Source organism: Oscarella lobularis, chromosome 13 (genome assembly GCF_947507565.1).
Source record: "Oscarella lobularis chromosome 13, ooOscLobu1.1, whole genome shotgun sequence".
Classification (NCBI taxonomy): Eukaryota; Metazoa; Porifera; class Homoscleromorpha; order Homosclerophorida; family Oscarellidae; genus Oscarella; species Oscarella lobularis.
Genome location: NC_089187.1, coordinates 659,488 through 679,102, shown reverse-complemented (window position 1 = coordinate 679,102; position 19,615 = coordinate 659,488). Strand labels below are relative to the sequence as shown.

The following is a 19,615-nucleotide window of genomic DNA, read 5'->3' as shown; positions in this document are numbered from 1 at the left end:
CTAGTAGCAGGTCAAGAACGATATTCTCGCTGCGTTGACTATTACAAGACGGGCAGCAGGACGGACGGGCAGTACAATTTGGAAATATTTCCGCGCATTGTGGTCTCCGTCTACTGCAAAGGTATGGTTTGGGAAAAATCTTAGGGAGGGAAGAGAAGAAAAATCGCTCGTTCTTCTCCTTTTTTTGGTTGCGCTGGTCTAAGTTTACCTTTGTGACGCACAGCGGGGCTACGTTTTGCCTTCAGCTATTCATAGATAGGGCGATTTGGGGAAACGCTAAAGTCAGGTGCTAGTGGCTCTGTCGCAAAAAATGGACTTGACGTCCTATCGTTGCTGCCAAAATTGGACCACCCGGGCTACTGAAAATGGACCGTGTGTAGAACGAAACCGGAATTGGGTCAGAGGGGTCCCCCTATCGGAGTCCCTATCGTAGTTTGAATTTTATTCTTCTGCCTTTATTAAGCTGTATTGAGGCGCACTCTCTCTAAAGCACTGTTCAGACGGACTGTAAGCAGTCTGGACTGTGATTTTTTCTCCCGCAAGCGTACAGTCCCGTTCTAATTACCAGACTTGGTCTGTTTAAAACAACTGCATGTTCCGCACTCAACAGAAGGCAGCTTATACGCCCACCCTGGATCGTGTCGTTTCTTCAAAAGAGACCCGACACTCTAGAGTTTGGCGGCCCCGGTTTATTTTTTGCTCGCTTTTAGGCAGATTATATAATGCGCTTTGAGTCAACTCGAGTGTGACGAGTCTAACAGATTCTTTCCGCTCCAACTATTCGTGCTTTGGAACAGTTTTATTTTCTCTCCGCACCTTCTGTTTCTTTGTGGCCTGACGACGTCTCTTATTCATTTTTTACAGGCATGAATGGGGGAGCGCCATCCGAATACATTTCGCTGACCCAAGGAAAAAACTACGCTCTTTATTACAAGCTGGTTGGTGTTGGTAAGAAGATGAGATAATTATCAGCTATCTATTAATTAAGATTGTTCCGATAATAAATTTTGCAGTTATTGTCTCTCTTTTTCTTGAACGAGATTTCACTTGAGTTACATCATGTTATTTAGCCTTTCCGTCTGACTGTCGTCTCCCTGCGCTTCAGCGGAACTGGGACAAATGGGGTGAAACTCATTTCGCCCGCATTCGTTTTAATTTTGACTCGTGGCTTGTGTCGACAAACGATTTCTCGTATGCAACTTCCGCCAAGGGCGGTTCCCATATACCGTGAGAAAGAAAAGAACGCACAAAAAATTGCACTTGCCCTTTTTCTTTGCTCTGCTAGCTATGGCCAAGGTGGTGACAAGATCTCTAGTCGAACGACTCAAATCTGTCTTTTTCGCGGCGCCTTTGATATCGACTTGACTTCAACTCCTTTTCAAGTGGATCCGCAAGTGACTTGGTCTTGGAAAGGGCCAATGAGCAGCAATGGTTCTGTGTTTGTCTCAAGTTAGTGAATTTTTATTGTTTATGTGATAATTTTCTATTTTTTGTTTATGCAGACTTGCGACAGAGGGTTAACGGGCTGTGTGGAGGATTTCCTGGAATCTGTTTTCCCGTACTGCCGTCGAATCAGTCGTTTGCGCAACTCAGACTTCGTCTCGTGTCGACGCATCCATGTGTGACGAGAAATCCTTGCGAAAATCTGGGCAAATGCCTCGTCAGAGACGCTGCGACGTACAACTGTTTGTGCTTACCCGGCTCGAGAGGATTAAATTGCGAAGAGTTCCTCGGTAAGTTGAAAATTAATTTAATAATTTAATTAATTGATAATTTAATTAATTAATAATTAATTGATTAATTAAACGCGGCATTCTGCTGCTTGAAGAGGAGGTCTTCTTCCTCTATGGTAGCGTCACTTTGTTTCCTTTGAATAGACAGCGATCAATTCGATTATTGCGCTTGGAAATTGCACAAAAACGAGTCGGTTTGTCAAAACTCGGGGACGTGTGAGAACATTCTCAAGGCGACGAGTACCACGTATGGAGGTGACGGCAGCCAAGAAGATTGCAAATTTCCTTCGACTTGGTTAGGAACGCCTGTAACGCAGTGCGTTTCAAATTGTTCGGTGATATGTTAATACTGTTGTTACCTTAATTCTAATTCAAAGTCTTCTGTTGTGCTAAAGGTCGGACCTCCTTTCGCCTGTTCTGTTCACACCGACGGTGCGACTGGCTATGTCGATCTGGGATGGTGGTCTCCTGGTTTTGTGTACACGTTGGAAGGGTGGTTTAGGCCGACGGCACATGCTCCTGGTCGCAAGGTATAGTTGCTCTTCTCCCTGATTTATTGCAGCATTATTTATCAGAATCGTATTCCTAATTAATTAATGTTTTTTTCAGACTATTATGGGCACTGTTAAGCGTTGCAGCAAGATGGGCGTTGCTCTCAATGACGGAAAGTTCGCTCTTGTCTACATGCCTGCTAGAGGCTGCTCGAAGAGTTATCATACGGCTAGAACTAGGACTATAGGATACGTCGATCAATGGCATCATGTTGCAATGACAGTAGATGGCACGAAAGCGCGGCTCTACGTCAACGGAAGTTTGCTCAGAACAGTTCGAACGCGGACCAATTTTCCCTTACCTGCAGATGGATTTCGTCTTGGAGGAGAGTACTGTTGCTCAGGGAATAGATTCGCCGGCGATATAAAGGTGAGTTGATTGACATTTTGAAATTCTACTCTTCTTATTGTAGGTTGCTTTAATTAAGAGCTTTATGGTTTGGAAGAGAGTTCTACATAGGAGAGAAATTATTGTTCGCTACAAAGACCCACTGAAAGACTTCAATACGACAGTAAAATTTTCGTACTCATTTGAATGAAAGTGCCATGCCTGTTTGTTACAGCACAACGTCATTTATAATCGATTGGCGGCTTACTACGATTTTTGTTCGAATCTACAGCCCGATTGCCGCGGTATTGATTGGGGCTACAAAGACTGGTCTCCTGCAGATGGCGACGTCGTATCCGGTGTTCACTGCAATGTGCGTACTTTCTTCGTAGACGCTAATGTTACCGTAAGAGTGGCGCCGTGGAATCGCAACAATTCGGGAGCGAATGGAATGTTTCGAGTCTACGCTCAAGATATCATTATTAGTGGGATTCTTACCGCGAGAGGGGCTGGTTACAAAGGCGGTCAAAAGACAAAATCCAATCTCTCTGGAAGACAAGGCGAAAGTTTTCAATGTGAGTCAGTCAATCGTTAATCTAACTTGATATTCCCTAATAAGATAAGTCTAAATGATATGTATCCGACGTATGTTTTTAAGAAAATGTCCAGTTTATGTCTTTCCTCCGAGAGACTAGTTTTAGACTCTTGCAACTCTTTTCATGACGTGTTTGTTTTTGTAGCTGTAGGAACGACAGTATCTACTGCAAATGAAGGCGGCGGAGGGGGAGGCCTTAGATACGGAAAACCAGGTGGCGGTGGAGGCTACGGCACAGCGGGGTGCACGATACAAATATGACTTTTTTTTCCGGTTTCACTTATTCGTACCCGTGTTATTCAGAGAACCTGGCTTCGGATGGGATACCCAGCACGGAATCGGCGAAGGAGGCCGTTCCTACGGACTTAGCAATCTCAGAATTCTGCATTTAGGTTCAGGCGGTGGAAGTGGCAGCGACTACGTCGATGCTTCCGCCATTGAAGAGTCGGGTTCAGGCGACAGCGTCTATGTCGATGCTTCCGCCATTGAAGAGTCGGGTTCAGGCGACAGCGTCTATGTCAATGCCTCCGCTGATGCGATTCGCGGTGGCAAAGGCGGCAACGGCGGCGGAGCAATTCATTTGGACGCTCGCAATATAATTCGAGTCACCGGTCAAGTTTGCGCTGATGGAGACGATGGAGAAACGCGGTACAAACGAACCTAATCCTTCGTTGTTTTGCATTCGGCCAATAAGCTGTTCTTTAGGTCCTTAGATTTGAACTTTAAAACGGAAAGCTTTCGTGGCGCTCGCGGCGGCGGCGGCGCGGGCGGCAGTATTTATCTCCGAGGATTGGAGGTTTTTGCTGATGATCGTCGGGTAACGGCGTTGGGAGGTCGAGCCGGGTGCGGGAGGTTCGGGTGCGGAGGCAACGGAGGATTTGGTCGAATTCGCATTGATGCTGGCGTGTTTAATGGAATAACGGTGCCGAAGGCGGAGTACGTGAAGCCATATGAGAAAACGTTCAATGTATTATTTGAAATTGAGTGTATTAATAGCGCGATGTATCGTTTGCTTAGGATCTTGCGACTTTGGCTAGGGAATCGATTTCAATAAGCCAGATGAATTCTACTAATGATCAGTCTGTCTACCTTGGTTGCTTTGCTAATAAGAGGCATCTTAGCTACCACGTACATATCACTGATGAACAATCAAAAATGATGACACCGGAATTCTGTCGCCAAAAATGCTAGTGCGATTAAAGGCGGTTATTTTGCCCTACTTGACTAAGTTTTTTAGCGCCAAAAACTACAAGTACTACGGTGTACATTTTGCGAATCAGTGTTTTTGCGGCAACGCATACGGAGAGGTTCTCTTGGTGGACAGGTTTACAAATTCGAACGTTTTACGTGGCACTTTTTCTCTGACCAGCTTCTTTAGCGACTGCAATCTTTCGTGTCCTGGAAACAAGAGCCTTACCTGTGGCGGATCTCGAGGAATTTCCACTTACGGTCCTATTCCATGGCGCCCTGCCGTTGCCGAGTATGCGGCCAGTCGGACGTGCAAGCCTTGGTGTCCCGTAGGCTTTTCTCTCAATTCAAATCAGGTAAAGCTGTATTATTCGCATGCAGCTGGTTTTGTGAAAAAAGATACAGCGTGTGTAAATATTTTTAGTCGCTCTACGGATTTTGTTTCATCGAGAAGGCATTCTCGTGGGATTTCAGCTGCAACTGTCCAGCTGGCGTGCAGGGAAAGCTCTGCGAACTTCCGTGCTTCAAAGGCAAATACGGTCCTAACTGCAAGAAAGACTGCGAGTAGGTACTTATGCCCAAAGCAGAGGATAGTACTAGACGAAATTTCCTCATCAGGTGTCAAAACGATGCCGGTTGCGATGCAGTGTCTGGAGCTTGCAATTGCCTTGCGGGGTGGACCGGCCCGACGTGCGCTTCCCCGTGCTCTCCGGAAAAATTTGGACGTGACTGTAACACCTCCTGCCGATGCGTAGATTACTGCACTTTCGACAGGCAGGTCAAGTCATCGTCCTTAATAGCCTGTTGCATGTACGCTGCATTTTAGCTGTCCGGGAGAAAGCCTTGGTTTTATTTCTGAGATGGAATCGGAGGGGCTAGTGATCAACAACAGCTCGTATTTTTTAACCAATTTATCAGCTTTAAATCGAACCGCTGTTCGTGGAGCTGATAGTTCTCGTTTCAACGGCAGCACGTTATCGAACACGTCTCTTGCGGTCATTCACGTATTTAATGTAAAATGCACCTAACGCGCACGTGCAGCAATAAGTTTTTTCTCTCTCTTTTATTAAGGTGTCGGCCGCGGACAAGTACTGGCTTTGGCTTGTGGTCTATGTTTCAAAGGAAAAAGTTTATCTATCGTCTATTTTTGTTGAATTAGACGACCGTGATCGTCTGCTCTTCTACATTTCCAACTCCGATTTCTTAGAATGGGTGAAATTTGGCGGGTGTTTCACGTTTTTCACTAGAGGTTCGGACAGACTAAAACTTTACATTAACGATAGTGGCATTCTGCTGGATGAGGTATGTAAAATTTGGCGAGTCTCTCTTAATTAATTAACAAATGTAGCAGATTTCTTGGGGATTTGACCAAACTCCGAGCACCTGCAACGGTTCAACGGGAAGGTGCAAGTACGTTTCTTAGCTGACTCTTTCTTGCAACTGTGCAATTGTGTTTTGCAGGTGTGATCATATACGAAGATCTGACCATCAAGGTACGTTATTAGGTAATACCGAAATCATATATGAACAAGAACATGCACGATTTCAAAACGCGAGTACTTGTTCGTGCTCCTATAATTCCCCAGCAACGCGGTCAACTGGTTAACGAATCATGTTGCTGACCAGAATTCGTCATTACGTTGGGGTGAATTAATTGTCTCGTATCTTTGCAGATTCTTCGGTTCCTCGAATCACGATTATAGTGTCAGTCATCAGCTCGTTCATTTTCCTCGTCTTGACCATTTTGAGTGTCACCTGCATCCGTCGCAAACAACATCGCGTAGCGCATCAGGCGTTTGATTTCGTTCAGCTGTGCGACGATTGGGAAATCAATCGTGGCGACATTTTTCTGCTCGAACAAATTGGCCAAGGCGCTTTCGGCGTCGTGCTCAAAGCGCATCTTTACCACCTGTCATCGCCGCGATCGTCGACGCCGTCTTCGAGGCGGTCGTCGAGGCGGTCGAAGCAGTCGTCAATACGGAGTCAACTCGGAAGCGATCCCGACGGTGAAGAGAAGTCGATTGTGGCTTGCAAAATGTTGAAAGGTAGGTAAGTCTTTTTTTTAAAAAAAAAGTACAGTATACACACAATCAGGCGGCCTATTTTTATGCAAGCAAGCGCGTGGAATATATAGATTATTACCGTTTTAGGACCGTGTCAGAAAGACTCTGACTTCATGGAAGAAATCAAACTCATGAAGCGAATCGGGAAGCATCCGCACATTGTCAGCATGCTAGGATGCATAACGAAAAGTCGGCCGCTGTGCCTGATCGTCGAATACTGTTGCCACGGCGACCTACTGAGCAACCTTAAGAAAGGACGAATTGAGGTACGTACAAGCAGAAAAAGGGCGCGTTGTGCAGTGAATAGTTTCGACACAACCGGGACATAACGTTTGGCCGTCAGGAAACCCATGTAGCCCCGGGTTGGTGTGTTTTGGCAAGTATGGGGGAGAGGGAGGGGCTTGGGAAGAGGAATTCCGGGTCGCATGGACTCTTACACGTATAGGCTGGGTTCAGGTTGTTGACGCGTGATGGAGGTAGCGCTAAAGCAAGATTGGTACTCTGTGTTTTTATTCTAACAGTACGCCAAAGGTCATCAGAAATTGGATACAAATTGCTCCAGAAAGAATAGCCCTGACGCGGTAACTTTATCTTATACATATGTATAACAAAAGTGCACTGGACGTATGCACTTTATACATAGGATTCCGTGCTTAGCAAACATCGCAGGCAGTTGAGTAATAGTGACGGATCAAAGATCGATGAGAGTCAAGAAGTAAATGAACGCGCGGTCAGCAGTGAGGAAAACGTTGTGGATGCCAAGTGGATGTTCACGGCTTCCGATCTATTGTCGTTCGCCTGGCAAATCGCATCCGGAATGGTAAAAGACCGTTTGCAAACGAGTGAATGTTAGAGAATTTTTAACTGCAGGAATATCTGACCGGAAATGGTCTCGTTCATCGCGACTTGGCGTGTCGAAATGTGCTAGTCTGCGAAGAAAAGCTACTAAAAGTGTCCGACTTCGGACTAACGAGAGCGGTCTACAAGGACGGCGTGTATGTACAGAAAACAGCGAAACTTCTTCCTCTTCGATGGATGTCTATCGAGGCCATCACACACCGCCACTTCACGGAGAAAAGTGACGTGTAAGTTTTACCTACTGATTAATGTTATTGATCTAAATGAGAACACCAATTTTTTTCGTTTTAGATGGTCGTTTGGTGTTGTTATGTGGGAAATATGCACTTTGGGTACGAATATATAAATTCTCATTTTTAATTGAGGAAATTGCATATTGCAGGCGGTTTTCCTTATCCGTGCATATCTGGTAGGAATTTCCTGTCGCATTTGCGTGGCGGCAACCGTCTGACTTGTCCAAAGAGCTGCTCCAAAGAACTGTAAGTTCTTTTTCTCGACTACTGAACAAAAAATGATTCTTTGTTCTTGTGTTTTAGGTACAGACTGATGACTGAGTGTTGGCGCTCTGATCCTCGACAGCGCCCAGCGTTCAACGTTCTCTCGCAGAAACTGGGGAAAATGCTTGAATCGGAACAACCTTACGAGTACATCGATCTGGATTTTTCAAATCTCGATTTAGATTCAATAACTGAAATGACGGAGTCGTCAGACAGCTTTGAAAAGACTGCTGCGAGCGTGGACTGTGGCCCGTCGAAGGAGACCGCTGGTAAGCGTTCAGTGAATGTCTTGTTCAGTACGGAAGAAACTGCTCTATAAGGTGTAGCACAGTTTTGTCTATACAAGTAGTGTTTCTAACGTAATAAAAAGACTGGATGAAATTGACAAAAAAACAGACCTTCCATCAGATTCCATCACCGCTTCCTCGTTTTCTAATTTTACTGAACTGGTCTATACTCAAAAGACGCTAAGGGTCCGAGCGCGCGCTAAGAATCCAAATTGAAAGTCGCCATCTTGCCGATCTTTGTGCGCCTTATTTGCCGCCGTTCCGCTTCCGATAGTCGCGCCGCCTACGCGAACCTCTTTGTCGAACGTTCGAGCGTGTTTACGGTTCGTTTCTCCGAGGGGCCCTCGCGAGGTTCGCCTAATAAGCGTGGGGTTCGCTTCGCTGTCCCGTATGTTCTTTTCTTACTCGCTATACTGGCCTTCGCCCAAAGTACAAAACCCTATAGTCAGTGAGTCGGATTATGTACCGGCCTTCACCCGGAGTACTCAATTAGGCGGGCGATGGACAGGGTCTACTATTTACGACAGCCGTGTATGAATCCTGTGTATGGACCCGGTAGATTTACGGGAGCTCCGGCAGCTCCATCCACAGCTGCCGTAAATGGACCCTTTGCCCTGTTTCCTGCAGCTGCATATAGAACGGGTGCATTTTCTACCTCAGGTCAACAATTAGACAGCCACACTGATGTTGGCTGGGAATATTAAAAAACACACGCAGAATTTTATTAGTATTTAAACACATATGTATACCCGTCGAAGACGGGTACAGTACATGTATTCGACGGGTGCACGTACTATTCGACGGGTACACGTATTCGACGGGTACACGTATTCGACGGGTACACGTAGCGGTGCTATCTGGACATCTCGGGTACGGGTACCCAGGCCACGCCAGCAAACAGGTTCTCTCTCTGCTGACTTGGTCAGGGGTAATACATCTACTATAAACCTTACACCCCCAACAATTAGACAGAAACATTTTTGGACTACCCTCCGAGTCACTGTGGCGGCCCGGGTGCGATCTGGGCCTCTTGGGGACGGGTACCCAGGCCACACCAGCGGAAAGGTTCTCTCTACTGATGTGGTGTGGGAATATTACAAAATACGCGCACAACTTTAATAAATATGTAAAAATAATTATACACCCGTCGAAGACGGGTACACGGCTAGTTTTAAATAAATTACAAATCTTGACGTCACTTGCTGAGCACTTAGCGCACGTCCTGCGTTCTCGTTCCCTGCCGCATCACGCCGAGCGGCTCCAGAGCGTAAGAAGACTCTTGAAACTGAATTCGAAGCCCTGAAACGTCGTGAGTTATGCATTTCATTTCTCTGTGCGTCAACGGAATTTCTCGCACAGATGCGGGGGGCCCCCTTGAGCAAGGCGTCGAGTCACCTGCATCTTCTCGTCAGTAAGCAATCCCTCGCCGCACGCACCCGAACTTTACCTCATTTGTTTCACCTCTACATTTCCTCTAGACCTCGCAAGACGAAACGGCGTTCTTACGAAGATCGATCAAGGTTTGGTTTGCACTTAGGTTTAGGGAAGCAGCCGGTAGGTGTAAGAGTCCAGTAGCACCCTGTCCTCAGACAGTAGCCAGCAGCCGTCGGACACCAGACCAGTCCAGAATCTCACGTCCTCAGCGGATTTCCGCAAGAGCTCTCTAGGTTTTCCATGATTTAGAAGAGACCATTGACTATTTCTTCTGACAATGAGACATCAAAGCACACTGATACTACAAACTATACGTCAACGTCAAAACAAGACAAAATCCTTGAACGAGTCATACACACAGAAAACCCCAACTCGACGCCTCTATACTAGGGCATGAAAAACTTCATGTAAACGGGATAGTGATCCGACACGCTATTCCAGACGGCAAACGCTTTCATTCGAGTCTTCTTTCCGGTAGTACCGGCGTCAGGAAAGAGAAAGTTACTGGTGATAGCATTGGGTGGATCGTGAAGAATCTCTGGATTGTATACGTAGCATTGGTCAATTCCCGGCTGATTCGCTTTGGTCACCGGCCACACGTAGTCCAGTCTCGAGAACTTATCGTATTTCGTAAAAGTTACACCTGACAGTCCGGGCATTGTACACCTTATAAAAGAAGAGGAAAATCAATCATCGCCCATTTCACGTCGAGAATTCTCTCATACTTCTTTGTGAGACCAGTGAAAACCGCATTGAAGTCGCCGACAAGAAAGGCGGCGTTCTTCTTTTCTTGCGCGACTTTTCTCTCGGCCTCTTTGCGGTACTTCTCCCCGGTAGTAGGGCTACTGTCAGCGTTTTTCACGTGAGCGTTTATGAGAGTCAGCAGGAACAGGGTCCGACTTCCCTGCAAAGAAAATTATCGCCTACGTTCGGGAAGTTGTTGCGAGCGCCTTACGCTTTTCTCGTAAAAGTCGCACATGAAAGAGGGACGAGCTTCGTCGTTCACAGTGGCTTTCATGTCGATGTCCTTGCAATTTTTCGCGACAATGCTGGCTTTGACGGCGAATCCGAGCTCAGGCGTCGTCGCCGACCAGTACCATTGTTTGTTAAATATTAACTTGGTTGTGTTCTTGACGTTACCCATTTGTCCGACGTTCTCCGGTTTTTTACTCGGTTTCAATTCTTGCGCGGCGACGATGTCAAATTGTTGGAAAATCGCTGCGAATTCGAAAGCATACTTAATCTCTTTTCTGCGTGCGAAGTCTCTTCCGTCGGCGGTGCTTAATGGATCGATAGTCGGATCGAAAAATCTTATGTTCCACGTGGCAATTTTGTATCTGGTGCCGCTCGCCGTCCTGTGGGTAAACATCACCGGTAGGTGGTCGCTTAGGTCTCGACTTCGAAAATTGGGCTTATATTGTCTCTTGTTCTGCGGATGACAAGCCAACAGTTCGCGGTCAAAATAATTCTTCCGATCATCCTGATTTCGAATTTTGTAATTGTGATACACCGGAGGGCAGGACGATACTTGGGTCGAAATTCTCGTTGGTTTGAAAGGGATGACTAAGCCAGACGGACTTTCTTCGCCGGGTGGTGCATTGTTTCTTGTGCCCGCCGTAAAGGCGGCGTTCTTCAAGCGCTCCGGATAGTAGGCGTACATTAGGCGAACGTTTTTGCTGACTGCGAATCGATCGAAGTGCGATTCGCCATTCGTCTCGCGAAACGTCGTTGGTCCGGGATCAGGAAACTGCATGTCTTTCCTACGTGCACAAGGTAACAATAGATCGCGGTCTATAGAAGTCGGCATGCGTACAGGATTTTCATTGTCTTTTGCGTGTCGGTGAAAGCGTCCGTTTTTGGCGATCCTTCCGTCCTGCTCGTCTTACCTGCTCCGATGTTAAAGTCACCGACAATCATGACGATGTCATCGTACTTTGTCATTTCGGCGATATCTAATTGAATTGTCTTCAGCTCGCGGTATCTAGCGGAGGCGTAAGCGTTGGTCAGATGAACGTTATATATAGTGAACTTCTTTGAAGTCGCTTCGTTCTGCAAGCAAAATACACTCGTTTTTTTTTCACCTGCTTCTCTTTGCCTACCCTAAAGGAACAATTCACGACCGTTTCAGAACTGCCAATGCCGCAGGTGACAACTGAAAATTTATTCGAATCGTACACAAAAGCAAAGCTGCCGATCGCCTTGAGTTTTCGACCGGGCAAGACGTCGAGGATTTTGTCGCGAAAGAAGCTGTGCTCGTTGCTAAGCGGAGCTTGGAGCTGCGTTCCGACCTCCTGCAAAGCGACTATCTCGGCCATCTCAATAACGTTTCGAACCGTTTCTGCTTGCTCGTCCGCGTACGCGCGGGAGAACTTCTCCAGTCCTTGCATATTGAACGTCCCAACTGTCAAAAGAGGTTAATCCGATCACAGATAAGAACGCAATGTTAGGAAGAATTAATTACGTACTCTTCGTGCCGCTCGGAATGATGTTGGTGTGATTTTTCAGTTGGTCGTCCAACTGTCGGGCTCCCAATAGTATTGCTTTGACGTCCCTATCAGTAAACCGTGTACCACAGACGTAAGGGTCGTTGCACTGGGGAGTCTTTGGTGTCTCCTCAGTCGACACACCGTCGCGTGGCGTGCCCTTGCAGAACGAGCCCGAGCTCCTAAGCGACACGAGTCCGGCGATGCTGACAATTTTTTTCCTTGCCGTTTGCGTGAAAGTGAAAAAGGCCGAGCCGCTTAGCACCGTCTCGCCTTCGCACACGTCCTGTCGCATGCACTTGAGAGCGATCAGTCTGACTCTCTTAGTGAAGTCGCAGTTTTGAAGTGCAGTGTTTATGCTCGTCATTTCCGTGCTGTAGCCGGCCGATTTGTGTGCGAACAAAGACGATAAATAGATTTCTCGCTCGACGTTCGCCGAATCTTCCCTTATCCCGTAGCGATCGTCGTCCGACTCGCTGCCTGTGTACCAAGACAAGAAGGGATAAGCAGTCGGCTCTTTCTTTGGCTTCCTGCGAAGTTTATAGAGCAAACATCTACCCGCCTTCACCCCATCTATTATCCTTATGCTATCTCCCAAAAACTCGAATTTCATCGTCGCTGTGTTGGAAGATTGGCACTCGGCTGCCGTTAGTACAACTAGCGGCGATAGAAGGACGCCTTCGCACATGCGCTTAACCGTCTTCGCCCTCTTGGGAGAAGCCGACGACGACGAGGCCGTCGCTTCAGTTATGATCCCGAAAGCCTGATAGCTTTTTTGAGCCGACGGATTGTCGCCGAAGTCGTTCACCATCGTCGCGGGAATTGCGTAGACGAACGATCGGCGACTAATGCCGTTGCACTCGACTGGCGGCAAGACGACGCTGAGGAAGACGAGCAGCAGAGCGGCGGTGATCATCTTCAGTTCGCGGAGCCCCAGAAGCAACTGACACTCCACAGAGGATACACCCAGCCTTTTACCCCCCTTGAGCAGCTAATAGGTCGCACACAGGGCCGCCGCTCGTTTAGCCAGTTAGTTATGTATATAAATAAGCAATCAGAGCTAGAGTGGAGGGACGATTGATTTTCGTCCTCGTATGTTTGTGATGATGCGTGACGAAATTTGACGTTAACTTTGTGCATTACTAACATGGGGCTTCGAGCAGCATGTGAGAGATGAATAGCACTCCGCTCATACATGTAGTGTACGCAGCTTGTTCTTTGAGAATAGAATAATAACAGCTAAAATCTGTGCTATAGGAGACGACGCTACGTTGCGAACTGCTATACTGGCCTTCATGCAGAAGCGAAGACGTAAGTCTAAAGTGGCGTCACGCCTCCTATTACTAGTAGATCGACGGCGTGCAATTAATGGTCCTGGTACACATGTATAGGCCACGACAAGCTGTTCCTTAAAGGCGTATGAGCAATGTAAGCATTTGAAAGCGAATCGTCGGCTTTAAGTGCTTTGGTTAGTATTGATCCTAATCGATAATGGGCAAAATCTCTCCTTTGTTTCTTTGCATGTGTTAGTCTGAAAAAGGCTAGAAGATAAATCTGTCTGAAAGCAAATGAGACAAAGTGGCCTTTGGTACGACACCCCCGATTATTCCAGCTAAACTCTGTGCTGTAGGAGACGCTACGTTGCAGAAGCGAAGTCTAAAGTGGCGTCACGCCTCCTTCTATTGCTAGTAGATCGACGGCGTGCAATGGTTCTGGTAGGCCACGACAAGCTGTTCGTTAGAGACGTATGAGAAGTGTAAGCATTTTAAAGCGAATCGTCGGCTTTGAGTGCTTCGGTTAGTATTGATTCCGATAATATTTCATCTTGTCTCTTTACAATGTGCTAATCTGAAGGGGGCTATGAGCCAAATCCGTCTGAAAGCAAATGGGACAAAGTGGTCATTGGTAAGACCCCCCCCCCCCCCCCCCCCCCCCCAATGATCTCATTTCTAAAACGGCTTTTAAGAAATTTCTGTGGGCGTGAGGTATCTCAAAATTGGCGCCAGTCGGCCTCTTCTAAGTCACTTTGAATTTCAAATCGGATCCTCCCTAAATATCGCTGTTAGTCGACGACGCTCTTTGTCTCACTATAAGACCCGACTCAAACGATCTTCTACTCAGAGCGGATCGCAACGCTATCGCCTAAACATGACGCCTCTCACCGCTCTTGTCTTTTCTCTTATGTTCAACGCCGGCTCCGCTTACTACCTCGGCGATCCCGGCGTTTTCGATCAACTGATCAACAAGTACGGCAGCAACATGGGCACAATGAACGGCAGCGGTCTCAGCATCTACATGATCGGCGACGAGCTCGTCGGCAAAGTGACGCCGCCGAGCGCCTTTCGCGTGCTCGACTTTCTCAAACTCATGCTGCCCTCCGTCGCGACGACGCTCGGCATCGACGAGACGAATAGCGACAATCCGTTCAATTTTCCCGTCGACAATTTCACGCTGAACATGGTCGACAACTTTTGGTGCATGGGCACGCAAGAGCTGCCGTCGATGCCTCTCGTATCGCAATTCATGACGTTGTCTGACGTCACCGTGCTAGTCTGCCTCGAACTCGATCCCGAGGCGAATTCGCTTGCCGATCGAATTCAAGTGAGTTCTTTCGCGATTGCCGGCGTTTGGCAAATGGGTAGCATCAGTCTCGAATTCAAATTCAGTCGCGTCGGACCGACGTACTATTTTAGCGGCGCTCCCACTACCGGCCTTCCTGTCGGCACGTTTATCGAGTATTTAGGTGCCAAGCTACTTCCGGACGAATTCGCCACGCCTCTCAAGAACTCTGGACTCGATAGGTTTAGCATCGAGAAAGCGCGTTTCATCGGTGTCTACGATAGCGACGGTTTTGCTATTGGGCTATCCGGTAATCCGACTATACAAGGGTGGGGTAGCTTTCGATGTCATCTCATCTTTACACGCTACGTCCGAAGAGAGTATCAGGAAGGGGGCGTCGCAGTGACGATTGCTATTAACTTTCCCGATTTCTCGCTCGCCAATCTCGTTCAGAAATTGTCCGGCTACGACATAAGCGACGTTCCGCTCCTCGGAACGCTCCGAGTACCGGAAACGGGCGTCGTTATCTCGACACGTGACCTAATACCGAACATGCTCCCCGAAGTCTTGGACGGAATACTAGCACAAGCGATGCCAATCTACAAAGGACTCACGTTTGCGACCGCATTGCCCATCATACCCAATCAAGCTGCCGTCGTTTTCGTCGTCCACATTGGCTCCGGCGGACTCATGTTCACCATGACCGATCCGGGTGGCGCACTTACATTGGGTAACATTCTCAGTGCCGTCATTCCGAATTTTTCACTAGACGAACTTTCACTTCCGCCGGGAATATCGGACATTGTCCAAAGTCTTCTCAATATTCAACTACACGGCTTTTCTATCTCGACAAAGCCCAAGTGTATTGCCGTCGAATTGAGACTCAATCAAGCGTTCGAAGTCGTGCCGGGAATCGCGCGCATCATCAATCCGTCTCTTTTCATTAACGTGACGTTCGCCAAACCTCGTAAGACAGTGACTAAGGCGGACGGGGATTGGGAATTCGGTTCGTCCCAGTTTCCTATTACAATCGAACCGGCTCCTCCGCCGCCGAGACTTCCTGGTCAGAATAATCAACTGGTAAAAGCAAAAGGATTTCTTCTAACCGGAGAAGGAGACGAAATAAGTGTTCAGAGTATTATAAGTAAATTCGACGCCGATTTTCTACCGGAAGAACTTCAGTCCGTACTCCAAGCGGCATCGATGTTGGATTTCGCCATAGAAAATCCAACATTTCGAATTCCAATCGGCACCGGCGCAAAAGGCTTCCAATGTCAATTTTCCGGTACCCCACGAATCAACGGCTGGTCGGGAGTGACGCTCAACGCCGTCGTAAGCAAAACGACGGGAAAAGCGGCACTCGCCGTTGGCTTCGAATTCGTCAACATGGGAATCGCCGATCTCGTACAGAAATTGACTGACGTCAATGTCAAAGCGCTGACTCTCCTCGATCGATCGCTCAAAGTCGCCGTTATGATATCGTCGCGTTCGCTGGAAGACGTCGTGCTCCAGGGCGAGGCCCTGAGCCAAATTCCTCTCCGACGCGGTCTCTCCATCGTCGCCGTATTCACATTCCCGACCGATTGTCTGGGCGAATCGTTCTGCGAGTTTGCCAAAGGAGCACTCGGCAGCGGCGCGAGTCTACAAATCGCCGCGACGATCACGTCGCTTCGTCAATTTAGCTTCTCGGTCGGCGTGAACAACATCAAATTGGGTGAAGGTATCATTCTCAGCGAAGCGGCGCTCGAATTTGCCATAGGCATGGAAACGTACGTCGGAATACGCGCCACTCTGACGCTCAGCAATCCGCCGCTCTCCTTCACCGGATGGGTCCGAGCCGGCATTCAGGGTCTCGAACTCGGCATGACAATGAGCGGCATATGGAAACGACCGTTCGGAATCGATTTTCTCGCATTCGGCAAAGGTATCATATCAATCACGCTCAAACCCGGAGTCCCGCTTCCCGGCATCGAATTGGGCGGCGAAGTGCGCGTGGGGAAACTCGACAGCGGACGCGAAATCATCGCCAAAGTCTATCTCGGCATCGATCCGACGATGCCACGTCGCAATTATTTCTACGGATCAATTAATAGACTGACTATCGGTTCCGTACTCGAAGCGTTCGACATCCAATTGTCGTTGCCAAAGTGTCTAGCCGACAGCGGTCTTCCCTACGGGCTTAAAGTGTCGTTTTCTCTAGACTCGCGCGAACTCGTTCCGTCGGGTATTGTCATACCCCAGGGCTTTATTCTGAACGGCACGATTGATATTCTCGGCTGGCGACTCAAAGCTTATATCAACATAGGCCTCCCGCGTGGCATTAAAATTGACATTCGCATGGATCCGCTCACTATAGGAGGCGGCATTTTGAAATTGTACAAATCGACCACCGAAACAACGGTCGGTCCGCTTCTCGTCGCTGACGTCACCGCTTCGCCTCCGAATGTCAACGTCACGGCGGCCGGTTACGTGAGCCTGTTTTTCGGAATGATAGAAGCGGAAATCTTTCTTCAAATAACGAACACGCATTTTCTGTTTTACGTGCGAAGAAGATTCTTTATCTTCGAGGCTCTGTTGAAGGTCTATGCCTCGTACGGATCCCTTCAGGACGCCTCGTTTCAAGTGTACGGACTCTTATCAACCGCGTGGTTGGAAGAGCTGGAGAGGTCAGTCTGTGCTAAGATAGACGCAGCTGCGAAAGTGGCAACAGACAAGATAGACGCGGCGAAAAGAAAAGTCGACGGTGCTCATGCAAAGTTTGACGCGGTTGTAGCCGATCTTCGACGAAAACGCAATAACGTCAACAATCTTTGTCACCTTCGAACTTGTCACTCAAGTAAGATGAGAACTATCTACATAATAACGTCGTATACTCTACAGTAACGCCTAATTATTTCTCTAGTTTGCATGGGATGCCCGTCCTGGAATTCGTGCTGTACACGTTGGTGGGGGTCATGTATAGGCTGTCCTTCGTGGAACTATTGCTGTTGGCGTGCTCCTAACATCATATGCGAGGTGGCCAATCTAGGTTGCAAGGCGCTTCGCGGCATTGCGTACGCTGCCCTATGGCTTGCGGAGAAAATCGTCGATAGCAGTCGATGGACACTTGAACTTGCTAAGGGAGTTCTGGACGCAGTCAAGTGGACCGTACGCATTGCGGCCGAAGCGGCGAAATTCATTGTCCGACTCGGTCTCGGCGGAATCATAAGCATTAAGAAAATCGAATTTGACGTCAAAATCGGAATCGCCAAATCCGGATACTTTTCGGGCTCGATCGTCGTTTCGTTCTTGCGAAGAGCCGAAATCACGATGGGTTTTTACCTGCGATTGCCGAGCGTCCAAAGCATGGCTTCGGATTTGGCCGATGCCATTTTCCCCGGCATTACGGGACGACGTAAGCGAGACGTCGAAGATCAACTTCGACAAAATATGCCCGACTACAGTCGTCGTCACTATTTGCCTGATATGTACGTCTATAAACCAGGCTCCGCAGCCGAATACCGACCCAGACGCGAATATCCGATACCGGAAGAGGTCTACGAAAAAACTGAGTTTGTTGTGCGGAAGCGATCTTTGACTGACGAATTGCAAGCCGAGAAGGCGCACATCGATACAGACCTGGTTGACATGCGTAACCGTGTTAAACAGTTTGTTCGTCCTTCTTCTGTCGCAGCCGCAGCCCCGCCAGCGCCGAATGCGACTAAAACGAGGCTTCTTCCTCTTACTCAATTGAAGCAAAGCCTCAGTAAGTTAAACGAGCTGTATATATCATGCAGTTAGTTCACCACGCCTAGCTCAGCATGCATTTATTCACTGACTAATTATTTTCTGTCGTGTAGATACTTCTGCTGAGAAATGCTCGCATTTTGGTAACATCAAACAGTTTATTCTCGAAATACCTCTCGCTATGGAGGCTGTCTACGGAGAATGGAAAAACACGGTTGGCAATTACACAAACGAACTCGGGGTTCTCACTGAGGGCTATACTAACGTAAGTATGCAAGAAGCAGAGGCAACCGCAAAGGCTGCACAGGCGCAGCAAGACTTTAGCAATTTGGTAGCAGCAGAGCGAAATCAATCAGACCTCATTGAAGAGGCCAGAAATTTGACGAACATTACAAGCACGCCCTCTTTTCTTACGGCAGCAGACTCTGTAACGTTTCGCAATAACATGACGGAAGAGACGATTAACAAGCAATTGGTCGCTGAAATCGGCAATGGTACGTCAATAGGAAAACATTATAATTTGTTCACAAACTCACTCGCTTTATTATTATTAATTAAGGCTATTCGGAGTGGAATAGAACTTTGAAGGACGAAGTTGTTTCCGAAAACGTTCGAACGGTCAAGGCTATCGTACAGGCTTACGGCAACGACGTGATGGCCGAGACAAATTTGACGCTCACCCAATATATCAATGAAGTCTTCAAGGCTCTAAAGGCTCCCTACGAAACTATTTCTTCTGGGGATACTCACTTCGATTCGGCTGTTAATCTTCTTGAAAGCTTGGCGGCAATAAAACGGGTAAATCTTCTCGTCGTACTACGTTGTCACTATCTAATGAGTTTTAATTAAATAGAACTTGGATACTCTTATTACCGAGACGGTTTTTAAAGCGAAGGAAATATCTGACACTCTACTTGCTGAACTCAAGGAAATTGCGCAGATTAAGATATTCTGTTCCGCAAGTTAGAGCCCAAGCCCTCTGGCTGACGTGAAGTTCTTAGTTTAGAATGTATTAGTTGTCTTTTGTCTTTTATCTGTTTTTCTCGTTGGGTTTCATTTTGGATGTGATTTTTTTCATCTTGCTCTTTTGTCGTGTCGGAGTCTTGATTAGTAAATGTTCAGCTAGGAGTCTAACGCATGACGTCATACTGTACCTAACGTACGTTTTTTTCTTTGAGCCGCTTTTTTCTTTGTTGTCTTTCCTGACTTTTTCGCATCTCGAAATCGAAGCGCTGCATCTCATTCTTCTACGACTCAACGGCGTCATAATTTCTCGCACAGATGCAGGCGGGGTCCCCTTGAGCAAGACTGCA

General features: G+C 47.6%; 2 protein-coding genes across 6 annotated transcripts; both read left to right on the top strand.

Moving 5' to 3' along the window:
• The first annotated feature begins 5 nt into the window (after window positions 1-5).
• LOC136194749 (uncharacterized) lies at window positions 6-8,194 on the top strand. 2 transcript variants are annotated; one of them, XM_065983974.1, is made up of 30 exons: window positions 6-121; window positions 711-948; window positions 1,071-1,227; window positions 1,286-1,449; window positions 1,503-1,733; window positions 1,878-2,068; window positions 2,129-2,263; window positions 2,343-2,654; window positions 2,713-2,796; window positions 2,848-3,187; window positions 3,353-3,449; window positions 3,511-3,855; window positions 3,913-4,174; window positions 4,225-4,397; window positions 4,445-4,531; window positions 4,586-4,751; window positions 4,820-4,959; window positions 5,014-5,169; window positions 5,222-5,408; window positions 5,467-5,697; window positions 5,744-5,805; window positions 5,857-5,888; window positions 6,069-6,440; window positions 6,546-6,724; window positions 6,980-7,039; window positions 7,102-7,278; window positions 7,329-7,543; window positions 7,608-7,648; window positions 7,699-7,795; window positions 7,853-8,194. In XM_065983974.1, the coding sequence occupies exons 2-30, from the start codon at window positions 867-869 to the stop codon at window positions 8,130-8,132; spliced, it is 5,055 nt and encodes a 1,684-aa protein (XP_065840046.1). In that variant the 5' UTR covers window positions 6-121; window positions 711-866; the 3' UTR covers window positions 8,133-8,194. The 2 variants fall into 2 exon arrangements, with proteins under 2 accessions (XP_065840046.1, XP_065840047.1); XM_065983975.1 differs by lacking the exons at window positions 6-121; window positions 711-948; window positions 1,071-1,227; window positions 1,286-1,449; window positions 1,503-1,733 and having other exon boundaries at window positions 1,934-2,063.
• A 1,235-nt stretch (window positions 8,195-9,429) lies between these two features.
• On the top strand, window positions 9,430-19,479 carry LOC136194497 (uncharacterized). Of its 4 annotated transcripts, none has more exons than XM_065983636.1 (13): window positions 9,430-9,511; window positions 9,579-9,620; window positions 13,275-13,328; window positions 13,409-13,485; window positions 13,548-13,605; window positions 13,648-13,732; window positions 13,789-13,813; window positions 13,872-13,922; window positions 13,984-17,412; window positions 17,479-18,321; window positions 18,416-18,796; window positions 18,862-19,100; window positions 19,156-19,479. In XM_065983636.1, exons 5-13 carry the CDS (start codon window positions 13,586-13,588, stop codon window positions 19,267-19,269), a joined length of 5,187 nt encoding a protein of 1,728 aa, XP_065839708.1. In that variant the 5' UTR covers window positions 9,430-9,511; window positions 9,579-9,620; window positions 13,275-13,328; window positions 13,409-13,485; window positions 13,548-13,585; the 3' UTR covers window positions 19,270-19,479. The 4 variants fall into 4 exon arrangements, with proteins under 4 accessions (XP_065839708.1, XP_065839709.1, XP_065839712.1 ...); XM_065983637.1 differs by having other exon boundaries at window positions 13,409-13,605; window positions 13,984-14,078; window positions 14,139-17,412; XM_065983640.1 differs by having other exon boundaries at window positions 13,548-13,595; window positions 13,648-13,813.
• The last annotated feature ends 136 nt before the right edge of the window (window positions 19,480-19,615 follow it).

Bases quoted from the DNA above. Each gene is read 5' to 3' on its own strand.
- LOC136194749 (XM_065983974.1), top strand. From the start codon at position 867: ATGAATGGGGGAGCGCCATCCGAATACATTTCGCTGACCCAAGGAAAA. The intron at 949-1,070 runs GTAAGAAGATGA...CATGTTATTTAG, and splicing joins TTACAAGCTGGTTGGTGTTG to CCTTTCCGTCTGACTGTCGT. The intron at 4,532-4,585 runs GTTTACAAATTC...CAGCTTCTTTAG, and splicing joins GAGGTTCTCTTGGTGGACAG to CGACTGCAATCTTTCGTGTC.
- LOC136194497 (XM_065983636.1), top strand. From the start codon at position 13,586: ATGAGACAAAGTGGCCTTTG. The intron at 13,733-13,788 runs GTAGGCCACGAC...AGCATTTTAAAG, and splicing joins GACGGCGTGCAATGGTTCTG to CGAATCGTCGGCTTTGAGTG. The intron at 19,101-19,155 runs GTAAATCTTCTC...TTAATTAAATAG, and splicing joins GCTTGGCGGCAATAAAACGG to AACTTGGATACTCTTATTAC.